This window comes from Oncorhynchus tshawytscha, linkage group LG05 (assembly GCF_018296145.1).
Source record: "Oncorhynchus tshawytscha isolate Ot180627B linkage group LG05, Otsh_v2.0, whole genome shotgun sequence".
NCBI classification, from domain to species: Eukaryota; Metazoa; Chordata; class Actinopteri; order Salmoniformes; family Salmonidae; genus Oncorhynchus; species Oncorhynchus tshawytscha.
Genome location: NC_056433.1, coordinates 80,533,089 through 80,553,099, shown reverse-complemented (window position 1 = coordinate 80,553,099; position 20,011 = coordinate 80,533,089). Strand labels below are relative to the sequence as shown.

General features: G+C 40.4%; 2 protein-coding genes across 7 annotated transcripts in view; one reads left to right on the top strand and one right to left on the bottom strand.

Moving 5' to 3' along the window:
- LOC112214839 (complement factor H) overlaps window positions 1–20,011 on the bottom strand; it is a 108,089-nt gene that overhangs the window by 36,286 nt on the left and 51,792 nt on the right. The window lies entirely within an intron of this gene.
- The window catches only part of LOC112240701 (complement factor H-like), a 69,537-nt gene continuing 51,096 nt past the window's right edge, over window positions 1,571–20,011 (top strand). For 2 of the 4 annotated variants that reach the window (XM_042322456.1, XM_042322452.1), the window contains exons 1-4: window positions 1,594–1,779; window positions 5,456–5,599; window positions 8,914–9,087; window positions 10,884–11,084. In XM_042322456.1, the coding sequence (XP_042178390.1) occupies window positions 1,710–1,779; window positions 5,456–5,599; window positions 8,914–9,087; window positions 10,884–11,084 (589 nt within the window). In that variant the 5' untranslated portion in view covers window positions 1,594–1,709. Of the gene's footprint in view, window positions 1,780–5,455; window positions 5,600–8,913; window positions 9,088–10,883; window positions 11,085–20,011 lie in introns of all 4 variants that reach the window. The other 2 variants (XM_042322453.1, XM_042322454.1) reach the window with 2 other exon arrangements.

The following is a 20,011-nucleotide window of genomic DNA, read 5'->3' as shown; positions in this document are numbered from 1 at the left end:
ATGCAGTCACTTTACCCCTGCCTACATGTACTAATGACATCGACTAACCTGTACCACAGCACATTGACTTGCTACTGTAGCCAATTGTAATGCCACCTGATCTTCAGGACATATTCACACACTGATTCATATACCATTTTCTCGTTTCAGAACCCTACACTGTGGACGATCAGCTGATGAACACAGAGAAAATCCAATTCATGCATCCTCAGAAAGATCAAACTAAACACTCTGTTGTATATGTGGACTATGTCACTTTTAAGTGTACTGGTCATAGTAGACTTAGCCCAGGAAGTGTTGATTTTCGTCAGCAGTGTATACATGGGGTCATGAACTTGCCTCATTGCCAATAGTGGATTCAGCTAACGGGAAGAGATGGCCACTGGCTTGTTGGACAAACATGTCAACGAATAACCCCTGTCAATCGTTTTCTTAAATTATTTTCAGCTTCATGATTGTCCAACATTAAATAAAGTGCCTCTGATTCTAATTTAATTTAATCAATTGAATTTAATAAAATCTAATTTACTCTAATCGAATCTAGTCTACTCTAATCTACTCTAATACAATGTACTCTAATCTAAACAAATCTAAACTAATCTACTCTAATCCAATCTACTCTAATCTAAACAAATCTACACTAATCTACTCTAATCCAATCTACTCTAATCCAATATTTATTATTTTAATTGTTCCCTGGAATATTATCCCATACGCCTTCTCATCCCACTGGACACAGACGCCAAATCAACATCTTTTCCACGTGGGTTCAATTTAATTTCCATGGAAACAACGTTGATTCAACCAGTGTGTGCTCAGTGGGAAGTTAGTGGTGCTGGGGATGACATGATCAAAGTTCACTATAAAGAAACATAACGTATATTTTTTACAATATCAAAGCAGCCAGACAATATCTAGTAAAATGTCCTTGTGGTCCTTGCCAAGTATTTCAACTGCATCATCGTTACGGAGTGTCATAGATGTGTTCTTTGCATTCTACACATTGAGGCAGGAATATTGACCTTCAATTCTCATATGCAAGAAAAAGTTAAATGTAACATTGTGTGTTTTGTTTAGTTGGTAGGTTAATGTGAGGTAAACCCTGGCATGCTCTCAAGGTGTAGAAGTCAATAAAACATGAACTTTAAATCGATTTTGACCCTCCCCTTTTGCCCCTGGATAATACGGCTTGACGGGAAAAGGTTGTCTTGCTGGAACAAACATAGCTATGTCAATAGACGGTAAACAGACAGGTTTATGTGAGGTTTATGTCAGTACACATTTGTTCAGCATATTTGGTGATTCATCAATGACCTTACAAATGGAGCTTATCATCATTACAATCAACATTCAAAGTATTTGCTACCTGTCTAAATGTCTTTCTATCTCTAAATCTATGCTCTTCAGATTAGATATGTCTCTATATGGCTGACCAAATTATTTGCACTTTTAAATTAGTTTTGATTTGCTCAATTAATTAATAGACTGAACCAATGCAGTTCCTACATTGAGCATTTTCCTCAGTGTTTCCCCTCCCCGCAATGTAGGTTTGATTGAATTCTAGTATTTGGGTCAGTCCCCCTGGACAGTGGTTGTCTTCAGTGCTCCCTGGGGGCTGGAACTCTGTAGACAAACATTAACTTTGGGATAGACACTCTATATTTATCTTCTACTCCTTCCATTTTTACTGCATCTAGCATTTGATCAACATGAAATCATCTCTGACTCTACTGTGTCTGGTGGTATGGGTGAATGTGGATGCTTCATCAGCTCAGACTGGTAAGGATGTGTTTTCCTTCACTTTCTCACATGCTTGTAGTGCCCACATTGTGTTAGTATTCACCAATTGCTCTGTAAGACACTGACTAGACTGTACAAAGTGAGCAAACGTAACTGATGTGTTTACTTTGCTACGTTTAGATACTATTGTACACCATCATAGGGAAACAGCACATTACTCTTCTGATACGCAGGGAAAATGACGACAATTTCTGCCTTCAATTCCATATTCACTTATGTTTTTGACAGGTCTTCAGGAATATAAACTCAGCAAAAAAAGAAACATCCTCTCACTGTCCACTGCGTTTATTTTCAGCAAACTTAACGTGTAAATATTTGTATGAACATAACAAGATTCAACAACTGAGACATAAACTGAACAAATTCCACAGACATGTGACTAACAAAAATGGAATGATGTGTCCGTGAACAAAGGGGAGGTCAAAATCAAAAGTAACATTCAGTATCTGGTGTGGCCACCAGCTGCATTAAGTACTGCAGTACATCTCCTCCTCATGGACTGCACCAGATTTGCCAGTTCTTGCTGTGAATTGTTACCCCACTCTTCCACCAAGGCACCTGCAAGTTCCAGGACATATCTGGGGGGAATTGACCTAGATCCAACAGGTCCCAGACGTGCTCAATTAGATTGAGATCCGGGCTCTTTGCTGGCTATGGCAGAACACTGATATTCCTATCTTGCAGGAAATCACGCACAGTACGAGAAGTATGGCTGGTGGCATTGTCATGTTGGAGGGTCATGTCAGGATGAGCCTGCAGGAAGGGTACCACATGAGGGAGGAGGATGTCTTCCCTGTAACGAACAGCGTTGAGATTTGCGTCAATGACAACAAGCTCAGTCCGATGATGCTGTGACACACCGCCCCAGACCATGACGGACCCTCCACCTCCAAATCAATCCCGCTCCAGAGTACAGGCCTCGGTGTAACCGTCATTCCTTCAATGATAACCACAAATCCGAACATCACCCCTGGTGAGACAAAACCGCACCTGGTCAGTGAAGAGCACTTTTGCCAGTCCTGCCTGGTCCAACGACGGTGGGTTTGTGCCCATAGCCAACGTTTTTGCTGGTGATGTCTGGTGAGGTCCTGCCTTACAACAGGCCTTCAAGCCCTCAGGCCTTCCTCTTTCAGCCTATTGCGGACAGTCTGAGCACTGATGGAAGGATTGAGCGTTCCTGGTGTAACTCGGGCAGTTGTTGTTGCCATCCAATGTAAAGAGTAAATAATAAAACTCTGCAAAAAAAATCCCCTCCAAAAACCAACTCAGTGCCAAAATGGCAAGTGTGGTCTTTTGTGTGGTTCCTAGCGGTCTGTATCAGTTTCTAGTGGTTTCTAGCTCTTTCTAGCAGTTTTTAGTGTTTTCTAGCGGTTACAAGCGAGCGAAGATGATAATGTACGTGATATCAACATAGAAGTATATTTTCAGGGTGATTTAAATATTGACTGGCTATCATCAAGCTGCCCACTCAGGAAAAACTTGTCTGCAATCTGGATTAGGTTGCCAGTCAACCTGCCAGGGTAGTTACAAACAGTACAGGATTTAAATCATCAACATGTATGGATCACATCTTTACTAACGCTGCAAATATTTACTTTAAAGCAGTATCCTAATCCATAGGATGCAGTGATCACAATATAATAGTCATATCTAGGATAACCACAGTTCCAAACACTGGGCCTAATATAGTGTATAAAAGGTCATAAAACAAGTTTTGTAGTGATTAATATGTTGATGATGTAAAGAGTATTTGCTGGTCTGTGGTGTGTAATGAGGAGCACTTAAAAAATAAAAGGAGAGCCGCACAATCTAGGAGCTCAGATGCAAAAATATTTATGTCCAACGTTTCGTCAGACAAGCTGTCGTCATCATACCCTGACGTTGGACATATACCCTGATGAAGACAGCTTGTCTGTCATACCCTGATGAAGACAGCTTGTCTGTCAAAACGTTGGACATAAATATTTTTTCATCTGATCTCCTTTATTTTTTAAGTGTTCCACTCCGCTAGCCGGCACCTCGCTGCACCTGATGCATTTATGTAACTACTTATTCCAGTTAGTAATACACATGCACCCATTAAGAAAATGACTGCAAAAACGGTTACATCCCCTTGGATTGATGAGGAATTTTTTTAAAGTATGGTTGAGAGGGATGAGGCAAAATGTTTGGCAAATAAGTCTGGCTGCACAACCGATTGGCAAACGTACTGCAAATTAAGAGATCATGTAAACTAAATTTAAAAAACTACACAATGAAACAAATATATAAAGAATAAATAAAGAATGATAGTAAAGCGTTATGGAGCACCTTAAATTACATTTTTGGGGAAAAAGGCCAACTCGGCTCCTTCATTCATTGAATCAGATGGCTCATTCATCACAAAGCACACTGATATTGAAACCTACTTTAATGACCTTTTCATTGGCAAAGAAAAGCAAACTTAGGGATGACATACCAGCAACAAACACTGGCACTACACATTCAAGTAGATCGGACCAAATTACAAAAGACAAGAATTGTACTTTTGAATTTCGTAAAGTCAGTGTGGAAGAGGTGAAAAAATTATTTTTGTCTGTCAACAATGACAAGCCACCGGGGTCTGACAATCTGGATGGAAAATTACTGAGGATAATAGCAGATGATATTGCCACATCTTCAATTTAAGCCTACTAGAGAACGTGTGCCCTAAGGCCTGGAGGGAAGCTAAAGTAATCCCGCTACCCAACAATATTAAATCCCCCTTTACTGGCTCAAATAGCTGACCAATCAGCCTGTTACCAACCCTTAATAAACTTCTGGAAATAATTGTGTTTGACCAGATACAAACCTCGTCCACAGGCTATTGCACACATATAAGCCTGGGATATCAACCATTCAAAGTTGGCCTTAGTGGGAGTGACCATAGAATTGTATGGGAATGACCTTGCTGAATAAAGAATTTGTTATCATGTCCTTCGACAACAAAAAGTTAACACAGCCACAAAGTCATAAACTCCGCCCAGTTCCACAATTTCCCTTCTTCGAGTTTCAGTTTAAACCTAATACTAACCTTTACCAAACTGCTCACCTTATGCCTAACCCTAACCAATTTTGACTTTGTGGTTTTGCTATCTAGTGGAAACCATTCCCCTAGCCTCAAGAGAGAAAAAACAACAAGCCCTAATTTCCAGCTAGCTAATTATCAAAGGACAGAGCTAGTTAATGACTTCACACAGATGAATAAAGACTACACACTTATAATCTTTGGTCGATTGTGGGGAAAACTATCTCAATAAGAGCTACAAACACAATCTCTTTACTGCCAAGACGTCTGACCGACTAATGCACAAGACACATGGGGGAAGTTCTTGTGGAGATGATTGGTTGGTAGATTAAGCCAATGAGTAATGCACTGGGAGATTATTTTATCATATTTGACATAGTGGGTTATGTCACATTGGACATTGGTGATTATTTCACGCAGTTATGTCCCATTTATGAACCATTTATAAAGCATGACATACTGTTGTAGATTATTTGTAACACATTTATGTAGTGCTGATGAACGCATCATGAAGGCTTTATAAACTGAATGTCATTTGAAGCGGGACCATCTCAGTCAATGTAGTTAGTTGCACTTTGATAGTTCAAACATGCTGTGCTTCATCTGCAGAGTATTGTGGTAAGCCTGAGGGTGAAGGGAGGAGAATGCTGCCGATTCCTGATCGAGAACGTTATGAAAATGGGGACCAAGTGGAGTATGGATGTCTTGCAACTTGTAAGAACGGAGAGTGGGATAAGACCTTCAAGGGCAAAGGTCAGTTTAAAGGGGAAATCTGCAGTTGCTACACCCATTGTTGGACTTCTAAATGAATTACATGTACCAAATGATTCTTGAAGAACATAACTTATAAATGACTCATGAGCTCAGTTCAACTGTCGAACCTCATCAGAACCCAAAATATAAGATTGTTTTACTCCTTTGTTTGTAAACAAAGTAAATGTAAACAAACACTATATAGCCTCAATAGATGGTTCAAGGTATAATGTTGATATCATGGATGGTCTATCCTTGCATCTATAGCTATGTCTATGAATTTGAGAGTGGTAACATTTCATCCCTCAGCTTTTAACCAAAACAGGGGTGGGGATGCTCTTTCTTCTTGTGTGTTTAATGTCTATGGCATTACTATAGTACTGTAAACATTGAAGTGCTTATTGCGTTTACTACATTTCAGGGCTTGACATGAACTTTATTACCCACTTGTCCTTTGGAAAAGTAAGACAGATTTTTGACTTGTGTGAAAGCTCAAGTCCAAATTGTGTTGTATGATGCAAGAAGACACTTTACAAAATGAAATACATTAGTATCATTATTATTACCATACAGAGAATGAGACAAAAATGTAGAATACCATCTGTCTAGAGCTGGGTAATATTATTGTTGTTGTTATTGATGTTGTTGCTCGATAGCAATGTAATTGATCTAACAGTGAATGTAATGTCCAACAAAAAGTGTCCGTTGGTAGACCTATATAGAGTATATATTCACTACAAACAGCACGCTCCACTCCGTTCCACTTGTGCATCATCTCAATTACATTCTCTGTTTGTAAAGTGGTAGCATTTCCTTATTATTTAATGTTGAGAATATGTGCTAAACTCACAGAAAGCTGGAACTCCACTCTCTTTAAAAATAATTGTTTAAAAAACAGCTTTTCCCTCAATTACATATTGAATGTTGCTCTCTCTCCTGGAGCAACATCCCCCTTGACGTTTCATGCCCGTAAGAAACCTGTTTGCAGACAAAATAATAGCTCAAACTGAGCAAATAACTCACTAAGTACACTACAGTGCATTCGGAAAGTATTCATACCCGTAGAATTTTTCCACATTTTGTTACGTTACAGCCTTATTCTAAAATGGTTTAAATAAATAAATCTACACGCAATACCGCACAATGACAAAGTGATAAGAGATTTCTAGAAATTTGGGAACATTTGTTAAAAACATAAATACCTTACTTACATATGAGACTCAAAATCCTTTTTCCATTGATCATCCTTGAGATGTTTCTACAACTTGATTGTAGTCCACCTGTGGTAAATTACATTTATTGTACATGATTTGGAAAGACACACACCTTTCTAAATAAGGTCCCACTGTTGACAGTACATGTCAGAGCAAAAACCAAGACGTGTGTCCGTAGAGATCTGAGACAGGATTGTGTCGAGGCACAGATCTGGGGAAGGGTATCAAAAAATGTCTCGAACATTGAAGCTCCCCAAGAATACAGTAGTCTCCACATTATTAAGTGGGAGAAGTTTGGAAAAACCAAGACTCTTCTTAGAGCTGGCCGCCCGGCTAAACTGAGTAATCGGGGAGAAGGGCCTTGGTCGGGAGGTGACCAAAAACCTGATGGTCAGTCTGACAGAGCTCCAAAGTTCATCTGTGGAGATGGGAGAACTTTCCAGAAGGACAAGGCACCTAAAGGACTTTCAGACCATGAGAAACAAGATTCTGTTGTCTGATGAAACCAAGATTGAACTCTTTGGACTGAATACCAAGCGTCACATCTTGAGGAAACCTGGCACTATCCCGACGGTGAAGCATAGGACGGCAGCATCAAGCTGTGGGGGATGTTTTTCAGCGGCAGGGACTGGGAAACTAGTCAGGATCTAAGTAAAGAAGGAGAAACCAGGCCTCCCGGGTGGCGCAGTGGTTAAGGGCACTGTACTGCAGCGCCAGCTGTGCCACCAGAGACTCTGGGTTCGCGCCCAGGCTCTGTCGTAACCGGTTGTAACCGGCTGTGACCGGGAGGTCCGTGGGGCGATGCACAATTGGCCTAGCGTCGTCCGGGTTAGGGAGGGTTTGGCCGGTAGGGAAATCCTTGTCTCATCGTGCACCAGCGACTCCTGTGGCGGGCCGGGCGCAGAGCGCGCTAACCAAGGTTGCCAGGTGCACGGTGTTTCCTCCGACACATTGGTGCGGCTGGCTTCCGGGTTGGATGGCGCTGTGTTAAGAAGCAGTGCGGCTTGGTTGGGTTGTTTATCGGAGGACGCATGACTTTCAACCTTCGTGTCTCCCATACGGGAGTTGTAGCCATGAGACAAGATAGTACCTACTAAAACAATTGAAAACCACGAAATTGGGGAGAAAAGGGGTAAAGGGGTAAAAGGGGTAAAAAAAATATTTAAAAAAGAAAAAAAAGGAGAGACCTGAAAATAGCTGTGCAGCGACAAGAAGAATGGGAGAAACTCCCCAAATACAGGTGGGCCAAATACAAATACAAGCTTGTCGCGTCATACCCAAGAAAACTCGATGCTGTAATCACTGCGGCGCTTCTACAAAGTTCTGAGTAAAGGGTCTGAATAATAATGTAATTGTGATACTTATGTTTTTTTTTTCAAAAATGTCTAAAAAACAGTTTTTGCTTTGTAATCATAGGGTGTAGATTGGGTGTAGATTGATGAGGGGAAAAAAAACAATACATTTTAGAACAAGGCTGTAACTTAACAAAATATGGAAAAAGTCAAGGGGTCTGAATACTTTACGAATATAGTGTACAAAAATGTGATTGAAAAACTGCTCGTGGCTCTCAATGCAATACAATCATTATATTCTGATGTGCTTTATTTTTTTTTAACTAGGTAAGAACAAATTCTTATTTTCAATGACTACCAAGGAACAGTGGGTTAACTGCCTTGTTCAGGGGCAGAACGACTAATTTTTACCTTGTCAGCTCGGGGATTCAATCTTGCAACCTTTCGGTTACTAGTCCAAAGCTCTACCCACTAGGCTATGCTGCCGCCCCAAATTGTGAGAACAGTGCGCAACACATCACATCACATCCGGAGGACACTTTGATTCAATTCTGATCTGAGTAATTGTTTGATGTTATTTTTTAATTTTTTTTACTTCCTTTGGAACAACTTAAGTCTATATTTTGCTTGCCCGACTATTTTGATTTTCACTTGTCATGTACAAGCTTTAATGTCGAACCTTGCAATTGGATTGATATTTCCACACAGAGTAACACGTTACACTGTTTTTACAAGATGTGGTTTAAATGGAGGAGCCAAAAGAGTGTATGGAGGAGGGTATTTGTCCATGTCTGTGCTTCACTTGCAGATTCCTGTAGTAAACCTGAGGGTGCAGACACCAGAATGCTGCTGATTCCTGACCGAGAGAGATATGAAAATGGGGACAAAATAGATTATGGATGCCTTAGCGGCCCAAACAGAGGCTCAAGAGGAAAAGCAACTTGCAAGAACGGAGAGTGGAGTAAGACAATCGAGTGTCAAGGTAAGTCTGTAGGACTGTATTTAAAGTACAGAAAGTACCAGGTATTTACACGAACATATGGTAATTAGACAATTATTAGCTATAAATAATTGATTAATTTGAACCCATACCACTGGGTAGCGTTATCTTTGTACAAGGTAGTTACCAGAAAAAATATCTTCACATTTAAAAATTAATCAGGCAAGTCAGTTAAGAACAAATTCTTATTTAAAATTATGGCCTACCGGGGAACAGTGGGTTAACTGCCTTGTTCAGGGGCAGAATGACAGATTGTTTACTTGTCAGCTCTGGGATTCGATCCAGCAACCTTTCAGTTACTGGCCCAACGCGCTAACCACTAGGTTATCTGCCGCCCCAATTATGTTTCAGTCCCATAAAATAATGTAACGGTAAGTCAAGGGGGGCAAAGTACGACCCCCGGGCCGCATCCCTCTCCCGGGCCCTTTAATGAAATAAAAAAATATATATACAGGGACTGAAATATAATCAGGGTGGCAGATAGCCAAGTGGTTAGCGCGTTGGGCCAGTAACCAAAAGGTTGCTTAAAACGATGTTTGGCTGAATCCTGAATATAGAAAATGAATGGTGAATTTGCCTACGGATACGGTAGACTCGTCCTTCTCATTTACCTTCTGCTTGTCCAGAATAGTTGATTGACTTCCAGAAACACACACCCTCATTACAGTTTTAAAGGGAGAATTCACTGATTTGGCCTAATTTTTCATCAAAGCTCATTAGGAATTTTAGCACCTATGACTGAAGTCAAACGAGAGTTGTCTTGGAGTTGTGGTTTGATGTGGATGTTTCTTGGGTGTGTCTTTGTCATTCAATCACAACAAACAAGGACAGAAGCTAGCCAGCTTGAGTTGAAACACTGTTGAAAGCAAGCTGGCAACATGTATCATACATGGCATCAGGTTTGCTAGATTATGAGCTAGCTAACGGTAGCTAGCAGGGATCAACCAGGTCTTCAGGTGCAATGTTAGCTATGCAAATCTTCCTCTCACATCACACGTTAGGTAGAGACTATGTATTTAACTAGTTATATCACAGCCATTTATCATAGTGGCATAGCCTATCAACTGATAGCATGTAGCTACCTAGCTAACAAGCTAGAAACAAAATGGAGCTAGCTGCTTTACTTAACAACAACACACCAGTCACTTGAAGGTTGACAGCGCAAGTAGAAACTAGTCCGGTGTAACATTAATCCATATCCTGACCATCTGCCACAACTTTATGGAAGCCCATCTCTAGAGTAGGTATTTCCCGAGCAAGGGCAAATACCAACCACACATCTTGTCTGGCGAAGCAGTTCAAGTGCAGTGGCCGAGTTCCCAGTTGTTTTGATCGCACTGAAGTCGGAGAGTCTGAGATATACGAGTTCCAAGTTCCCATTTGTTTTGAACACACCATTAATTGTAATGCAAACCAAGCCCTCAAGAGAATCCTGATGCAGTCACATACCAAACACGTTTTGGACAAGACTGACTTCATTACCAAAATGATAGTATATACACTTTGTAGTCAATTTTGACACTATAATTAATGCTTCTTACTCATATTGATGATATATAGGCCTTTTAGTAGAGAAGCTGGTTCTAAAGGGCAGTTGACCTTTGAAAAAGCTTTTTGCTGAGAGGGATAAATATCAACTTTGCCTAACTTTGCGGGGTGAGCGCTTTTTTATTGTTGATTATTGCAGAATGCCCCTTTAAGACAGCAGGGTAACTCATCTCTTTGACTTCAAGCAAGATACTAATATAATGTTTTTCCGTAATTGTTTTGTCTCTAAGCAGCATTTGCTAAATGTGCGTTGTCATTGCCACCAACAAGAGGAACCAGTTACAGACCTGCTGACAGAAATCTGTTCTTGCCTGATGAACGTGTAACGGTGACCTGTGACTCAGGATTCTGGAACTTTTTCTCACGTCAGACTGAAAATACAATAACATGCAAAGAGGACGGAAAGTGGTCATCTTCTACAGATTGTGAACGTATGTTCATACTCAAATCAAAACACATTTTATTTGTCACATGATTGGTAAACAACAGGTGTAGGCTAACAGTGAAATGCTTACTTCCGGGTCATTTTTCAACAATGTAGATTTAAAGATAAAAAGTCGAATGAAAATAGAAAGTGACAAATGGAGTACAAAGTTAATAACAAATAACGATAAAACAAGTAAAAAATAACATGGCTCTATACAGGGAGCAATTGTACAACATCGACGTGCAGGGATACGAGGCAATTGAGGAGTGATAATACACAGTAGCAGCAGTATACTGTAGATAGAGGTAAATGGACTAGGCAACAGGAGTGATAATACACAGTAGCAGCAGTATACTGTAGATAGAGGTAAATGGACTAGGCAACAGGAGTGATAATACACAGTAGCAGCAGTATACTGTAGATAGAGGTAAATGGACTAGGCAACAGGAGTGATAATACACAGTAGCAGCAGTATACTGTAGATAGAGGTAAATGGACTAGGCAACAGGAGTGATAATACACAGTAGCAGCAGTATACTGTAGATAGAGGTAAATGGACTAGGCAACAGGAGTGATAATACACAGTAGCAGCAGTATACTGTAGATAGAGGTAAATGGACTAGGCAACAGGAGTGATACTACACAATAATAGCAGTATACTGTAGGTAGGGGTAAAGTGACTAGGCAACAGGATTGATACTACACAATAACAGCAGTATACTGTAGGTAGGGGTAAAGTGACTAGGCAGCAGGATTGATAATATACAATAACAGCAGTATACTGTAGGTAGAGGTAAAGTGACTAGGCAAAAGGAGAGATAATACACAGAAGCATCAGTATACTGTAGGTAGGGGTAAAGTGACTAGGCAACATGATTGATACTACACAATAACAGCAGTATACTGTAGGTAGGGGTAAAGTGACTAGGCAACAGGATTGATAATATACAATAACAGCAGTATACTGTAGGTAGAGGTAAAGTGACTAGGCAAAAGGAGAGATAATACACAGAAGCATCAGTATACTGTAGGTAGGGGTAAAGTGACTAGGCAACATGATTGATACTACACAATAACAGCAGTATACTGTAGGTAGGGGTAAAGTGACTAGGCAACAGGATTGATAATATACAATAACAGCAGTATACTGTAGGTAGAGGTAAAGTGACTAGGCAAAAGGAGAGATAATACACAGAAGCATCAGTATACTGTAGGTAGGGGTAAAGTGACTAGGCAACATGATTGATAATACACAGAAGCAGCAGTGTATGTGGTGAGTGTGAAAGTGTGTGTTATCACTTGAACTTGCGGTAGCAGAGAGAACAGTCTATGGCTTGGGTGGCTGGAGACTTTGACACATTTTTGGACCTTCCTCTCTGATGTACAGGGCCATACTCACCACCCTCTGTAGCGCCTTGCTGTTGGGTGCCATGCAGTTTCCGCACGAAGCGGTGATGCAGTCAGTCAAGATGCTCTGAACGGTGCAGCTGTTAAACGTTTTGAGGATCTGAGGGCCCATGCCAAATCCTTTCCTGTAGTTCACAATAAGCTTGTTTGTCTTGCTCACATTGAGGTGGAGGTTGTTGTCCTGGCACCACACTGCCAGGTCTCTGACCTCCTCCCTATAGGCTGTCTCATCATCATCGGTGATCAGGCCTACCATCATGTGTCGTCACCAAACTTAATGATGGTGTTGGAGTTATGCGTGGCCACACAGTCTTGCGTGAATAGGGAGTACATGAGGGGACTAAGCACGCAACCCGAGGGGCCCCGTGTTGAGGGTCAGTGTGGCGGATGTGTTATTGCCTACCCTTACAACCTGGGGGCGGCCCCTCTCCGGAAGTCCAGGATCCAGTTGCAGAGGGAGGTGTTCAGTCCCAGGGACCTTAGCTTAGTGATGAGCTTGGAGGGCACTATGTTGTTGAACGCTGAGCTGTAGTCAATGAACAGAATTCTCACACAGGTGTTCCTTTTGTCCAGCTGGGAAAGGGCAATCATCTGTTGATCTGTTGGGGTGGTATTCGAATTAGAGTATGTCCAGTGTTTCTGAGATGATGGTGTTCATGTGAGCCATGATCAGCCTTTCAAAGCATTTCATGGCTACAAATGTGAGCTTTACGAGATGGTAGTCATTTAGGCAGGTTACCTTGGCGTTCTTGGGCACAGTGGTCTGCTTGAAACCAGAAGTATGTGGACAACTGCTCGTCAAACATCACATTCCAAAATCGTTAAATGTCACGCCATGATCTGTTTCACATGTCCTTGTGCTTGTCTCCACCCCCTCCAGGTGTCACTCATGTGACACCTCTGTGCCAGTTCATCTTGTTTGCCAAGTCAACCAGCGTTTATCTCCTAGCTCCTATTTTTTCCCTAGTCTCTGTTTTTTCCAAGTCCTCCTGGTTTTGACCCTTGCCTGTCCTGACACCAAACCCGCCTGCCTGACCATTCTTCCTGCCCCGACCTCGAGCCTGCCTAACGCCTTGTACTGTTTGGAGTCGGACATGGTTAATGAACCCCTGCCTGTCTTGACCTCGAGACTGTCTAACGCCCTGTACTCTTTGAACTCTGACCTGGTTTATGAACTCTCGCCTGTACCCGATCTGCCTTTTGCCTACCCCTTGGCCCCTTGGGTTATAATAAATATTAGAGCTCAACCATCTGCCTCCTGTGTCTGCATATGGGTCTCGACTTGTGCCCTTATATTAATATGGTGTTGGTCCCCCCTTTGCTGCTATAACAGCCTCCACTCTTCTGGGAAGGTTTTCTACTAGATGTTGGAAAATTGCTGCATGGTAGTGCTTCCATTCAGCCACGAGAGCATTAATGAGGTCAGGCACTGATGTTGGGCGATTAGGTCTGGCTCGCAATCGGTATTCTCTGATTGAGAACCATACTTCGGTAGCCCTTTTTTCCACCTGTCTTTGTGGGAAGTTGACTTTGTTTAGGGCACATAGCCTTTAGCTTCACGGTTTGTTTCTGTAGTGTTTGTTTTGTTCGGCGTCATTTTTATTAATAAAAGAAAATGTACGTTCACCACGCTGCACCTTGGTCCTCTTCTTACGACAGCCGTGACAGGTACTGTATTGTCATGGTACTGGATTATGTTACTGTATCATGGTACTGTATTAACATGGTACTGTATTATCATGGTATTGTATTATCATGCTACTGTATCATGGTATTGTATTATCATGCTACTGTATCATGGTACTGTATTATCATGGTATTGTATTCTCATGGTACTGTATTAACATGGTACTGTATTATCATGCTACTGTATCATGGTATTGTATTATCATGCTACTGTATCATGGTACTGTATTATCATGGTATTGTATTATCATGGTACTGTATTATCATGGTATTGTATTATCATGCTACTGTATCATGGTATTGTATTATCATGCTACTGTATCATGGTATTGTATTCTCATGGTACTGTATTAACATGGTACTGTATTATCATGCTACTGTATCATGGTATTGTATTATCATGCTACTGTATCATGGTACTGTATTATCATGGTATTGTATTATCATGGTACTGTATTATCATGGTATTGTATTATCATGCTACTGTATCATGGTATTGTATTATCATGCTACTGTATCATGGTACTGTATTATCATGGTATTGTATTATCATGGTATTGTATTATCATGGTACTGTATTATCATGGTATTGTATTATCATGCTACTGTATCATGGTACTGTATTATCATGGCACTATCATGATTATGCTACTGTATTGTCATGGTATTGTATTATCATGGTACTGTATCATTGTAATGTATTTTCATGGTATGGTATTATGATCCCTGTTTAATCTAGCAAGCTGTCCTGATCCTCCTCCCATTACGAATGGAGATTTCACCAAGGAAAAGAGAGATGTTGAAGGTGTAATTACAGAGGTGTCCTACCAATGCAAAATAACGTTTACACTGAGTTCCAAAGGCAGCATCAGATGTCTGAATGGAAAATGGCCGAGTCCTCCAAAGTGTTTACGTAAGTACATTCTTTTCAACTGGTCTGAACATGGTGTTATATCTACATGTCAAGTGTATGTAAATGCATGAATATGTACTGCACACTAAGTTAATGAAAAAATGACTGGGTTTCATTTCCATCAGGGCAATGTGAGATTTCCACTTTTGATGCAGAGTACAATCTACAGAATTTACCCAAGAAACATAATATTGCGCACGGTGAAAAAAAGACTCTTCAATGCAAAGAGGGATATTACCATAAATTGAAACGTTATTCACCATGGAATATAGAAGAAATTGAGGTGAAGTGTGATGATGGAGAGTTACAGTATGGAGAACACATACCTATATGTAAGTTCATGTCATGTAAAGGAACACCCATCAGTGTAATCATTCTCTCAACATTAAGAGTTTAACATCATCTAATATATGGAATGCATAAGTCCAGGATGCCCTGTGAGCTATCTACTGTAGATTAATACAATAGAAATGAAATGCATTTTCTCATTTTGATCTAAACCTTTTTTTATGAAAATCAATCCACCTGTTTGATCATATTCAATGAGGCCACTATGTGTAACCTTCTGACTGTATAACCAAAATTATTTGTTCTTTGCTTTTTAGGTAGCCATCGTTATTCTTAGGTAGACGATGAACATAATGGGTAAGTTAAATTAACCAGGAGAATGGCATGTCTTATAATCACACAAACCTTTCGAACAGTTATGAAAAGTATAGTAAAAGGTATTATGAACAGTATTAGAAACAGTTATGAACAGTATTATTAACAGTTATGAAAAGTATAGTAAAAGGTATTATGAACAGTATTACAAACAGTATTAGAAACAGTTATGAACAGTATTATTAACAGTTATGAAAAGTATAATGAACAGTATTGTAAACAGTATTGTATTCAATGATATAAACAGTAATATGAATAGTATGTGATGGGGTTATCAGTGAAGCAAAACAGAAACATGGAGTATAACATCACAGCAAGCAGGAGTCATTTCTCTAATCATTAAAACACAGTGAAAGTTCACATGGTTAAACACTGTCTACTCTCCTCTATAGTCGGAGCAATCAGCAGTATTACGCCACAGACTGATCTATAGTAGGAGTGATCAGCAGTATTACTCCACAGACTGATCTATAGTAGGAGTGATCAGCAGTATTACTCCAGACTGATCTATAGTAGGAGTGATCAGCCGGATTACTCCACAGACAGATCTATAGTATTAGTGATCAGCAGTATTACTCCACAGACTCTGATCTATAGTATTAGTGATCAGCCGGATTACTCCACAGACTTATCTATAGTAGCAGTGATCAGCCGGATTACTCCACAGACTCTGATCTATAGTATTAGTGATCAGCCGGATTACTCCACAGACTCTGATCTATAGTATTAGTGATCAGCAGTATTACTCCACAGACTGATCTATATTATTAGTGATCAGCCGGATTACTCCACAGACTCTGATCTATAGTATTAGTGATCAGCAATATTACTGCACAGACTCTGATTATCTGTCATGTGATTTCGTTCCTACAGAGTCATGATGTTTGGTCCATCAAATGCAAGAATCCTTACAAAGACGTCTTTATGTGCAAGGAGAACATTTTTGCTTTTGTGGTGTCGTTGTCGCTTGTTTAATTTAGGTTTAGAAAAAATGTGAGCCATCCAGTAATGGAGCACATGAGGTGTAATTTTCATCATTTGACTTTGTACCATTGTAACAAAATAATAGTATCTTTCTAATCATCAGTCTCAGCTTCACTATAACAGTACAGCTATCTAAAGCTAGACTAAAATGGTACATTTGTTGTATTAGTACAAAGAGATGTGATTGTGTGAACATTCTATCAAGTTTATAAATTGCCTGGCTGGGCTGATGAGACAGTGGATTGCGCAGTCAGTTGGAACAGAGTAAATAGGCATTTTAACATCATAGATTTAGCCGGTGGTAGCTTGTGGAATAGGCACCAGCTGGAATGCGGTCTTAACCAATCAGCATTCAGGATTAGACCGACACGCTCTATAATGTGTGAATATTCTCCTGTATCTCCCAGCTGTGTGATTCATTACCTGAAGGTGTAATATAAGTGAACAACTGTTATGATTGTAATTGACCTTATCAAGACAATAAAGCTGTGGAAAAGAGACGACATGTTGTCTCCATGAGTCTTTACAAGGCTACAGTACAACAGAATAAGATTTACAGATGTTAACCTAACAAATGCACATTAAAGCTGACAAACTATTTCTCAGGTCAGTATCACTTGTCATTGATTGTTCTTGTAAACCAGTTGTCTCTTATCATGCACCTATAGCTACTAGAGTAGATCTTCTCCAGGGTCTCAGGACAGTATAAGTAATGTCTCAGTTGGTCATGCTTTTTTGTTTTACTTCTTGCCTCTGGCAATCTCAGCTTACTGGAAGTGATTACTGGAAACTGTCTTGGACAAACACATCCATATATAATTGATTGTACAACATGAATATGTTTTTATTTACTCTTTAGTCTGGGAATTCATCAAGTATTTTATACGATACTGAAGCCACCAGACAATATCTATTAAAATGTCCCTGTGGTGTTCCTTGCCATGTACTCCTGAACATTAAGGCAGGAATATTGACCTTCAATTATATGCAAGTAAACATTTGATATAATGTTAATGTTTTGTTTAGTTCATAGGCTAATAATAGAAACCCTTGCATGAGGGGCTGCCGAGTGGTGCAGCGGTCTAAGGCACTGCATCTCAAATCAAATCAAATGTTATGTCACATACACATGGTTAGCAGATGTTAATGTGAGTGTAGCGAAATGCTTGTGCTTCTAGTTCCGACAATGCAGTAATAACCAACGAGTAATCTAACCTAACAATTCCAAAACTACTACCTTATAGACACAAGTGTAAGGGGATAAAGAATATGTACATAAAGATATATGAATGAGTGATGGTACAGAGCGGCATAGGAAAGATACAGTAGATGGTATTGAATAGAGTATATACATATGAGAATGTAAACAAAGTGGCATAGTTAAAGTTGCTAGTGATACATGTATTACATAAAGATGCAGTAGATGATATAGAGTACAGTATATACGTATACATATGAGATGAATAATGTAGGGTATGTAAACATTATATTAGGTAGCATTGTTTAAAGTGGCTAGTAATATATTTCACATCATTTCCCATCAATTCCCATTATTAAAGTGGCTGGAGTTGAGTCAGTGTGTTGGCAGCAGCCACTCAATGTTACTGGTGGCTGTTTAACGGTCTGATGGCCTTGAGATAGAAGCTGTTTTTCAGTCTCTCTGTCCCAGCTTTGATGCACCTGTACTGACCTCGCCTTCTGGATGATAGCGGGGGGAACAGGCAGTGGCTCGGGTGGTTGGTGTCCTTGATGATCTTTATGGCCTTCCTGTAACATCGGGTGGTGTAGGTGTCCTGGAGGGCAGGTAGTTTGCTCCCGGTGATGCGTTGTGCAGACCTCACTACCCTCTGGAGAGCCTTACGGTTGTGGGCGGAGCAGTTGCCGTACCAGGCGGTGAAAGCTTGAGGCGGCACCCTGGTTCGATTCAAGGCTGTATCACAACCAGCAGTGATAGGGAGTCGCATAAGGCGGTGCACAATTGGCCCAGCGTCGTCCGGGTTTGCCCTGTGGAGGCGATCATTGTAAATAAAAATGTGTTCTTAACTGACGTGTTACGTACGCCTCTTGGAGGGAACGCAACACCCTGCTACAACTCAAGTCCCCGTGGAGTGAAAGAGGTATGTGATTGTAGGTGCGGGTAAGGATGACAGAGACTATATCCTTTTACAGGGAATTTATTTCCATAACATGGTAATGTGGGTAAAAGGGGCTGGATGGAACCAAAGTAAAGAAAGTAAAAGTTTGAGTCCTCTCCTACCCACTACTTACCTAACCTTTCAGAACCTCCTGGCGCGCCAACCAAAATACAGGGGGTAGTCCATCCAGGTCTTACCTAGTGTGCATAGACAGTAAATACTACAGGTTATGTATGCCCACAGGGCTCTTACCTAAACACCCCCCTCCCCTGGGAACAAATTAAACAGAATAATACAAACTTTGGGAACAATTTCAATAATCAAAAACACAGTCATATTGGCATACACATACCCTAGAAGTAGCGGCTACCAAATAGTGTCAACAGAACTGTCACTGGGCAACAACCAACACATGACATCAAAGAAGCTCTCTCTTCCTGACAAAGGAACACTGGATTTTATCCAGCTGGAGAAGGAGTTGGTAATTAAAAACAGCTGTTTCCCCTGATGAGAGGGAGGGGGGAGGGTTCAGAGCTCCAATCATCGATGGGGCCGACCAATCGGCTGCTTAGAATCCAGGAAGCCATTTCCTGAAAAACACACATGCAAACACATACAAACCCCAAAAAACACAGAAACTGGGGAACTTGCCTCGTAAAAAAAATAAATCAGATATGGGGATGTGCTACTATTGGAGGAAATTATAGTTGAAATGATTAATTATGTATACATTTAAATTAGAACCATTTATTTTAATACTATTATGTTATGGTATGAAATGTATGGGTTCTTGGTTAAGCTGTTACTGAAAATGTAAGTAAAACAAATTAATTGTCTGTACCTTGCGGGTTTAAGGGAGAGGGATGGCATATCTCTTTAGACAGATAAAAATGTTTGTTTTATGTTCCATTAGTAGAGGAGAGTATATCTTTTAGACAGATTGGAATGTTTGTTTCATGAGGGGAGTAGAAGACAGTACCCAGACCTGAAAACACTGCGCTATTGTGTGGATCGGAGAGAGTGTGAGAAACTGATGAAGTCATTTTATGTTCTCTCCTTAAAATGTAATGTTCTTTGTATTTTGAGTCAGTACTCTCTTGAATTAAACGCTGTTACCTGACTTTTAGGACTGGTCTCGGTCTA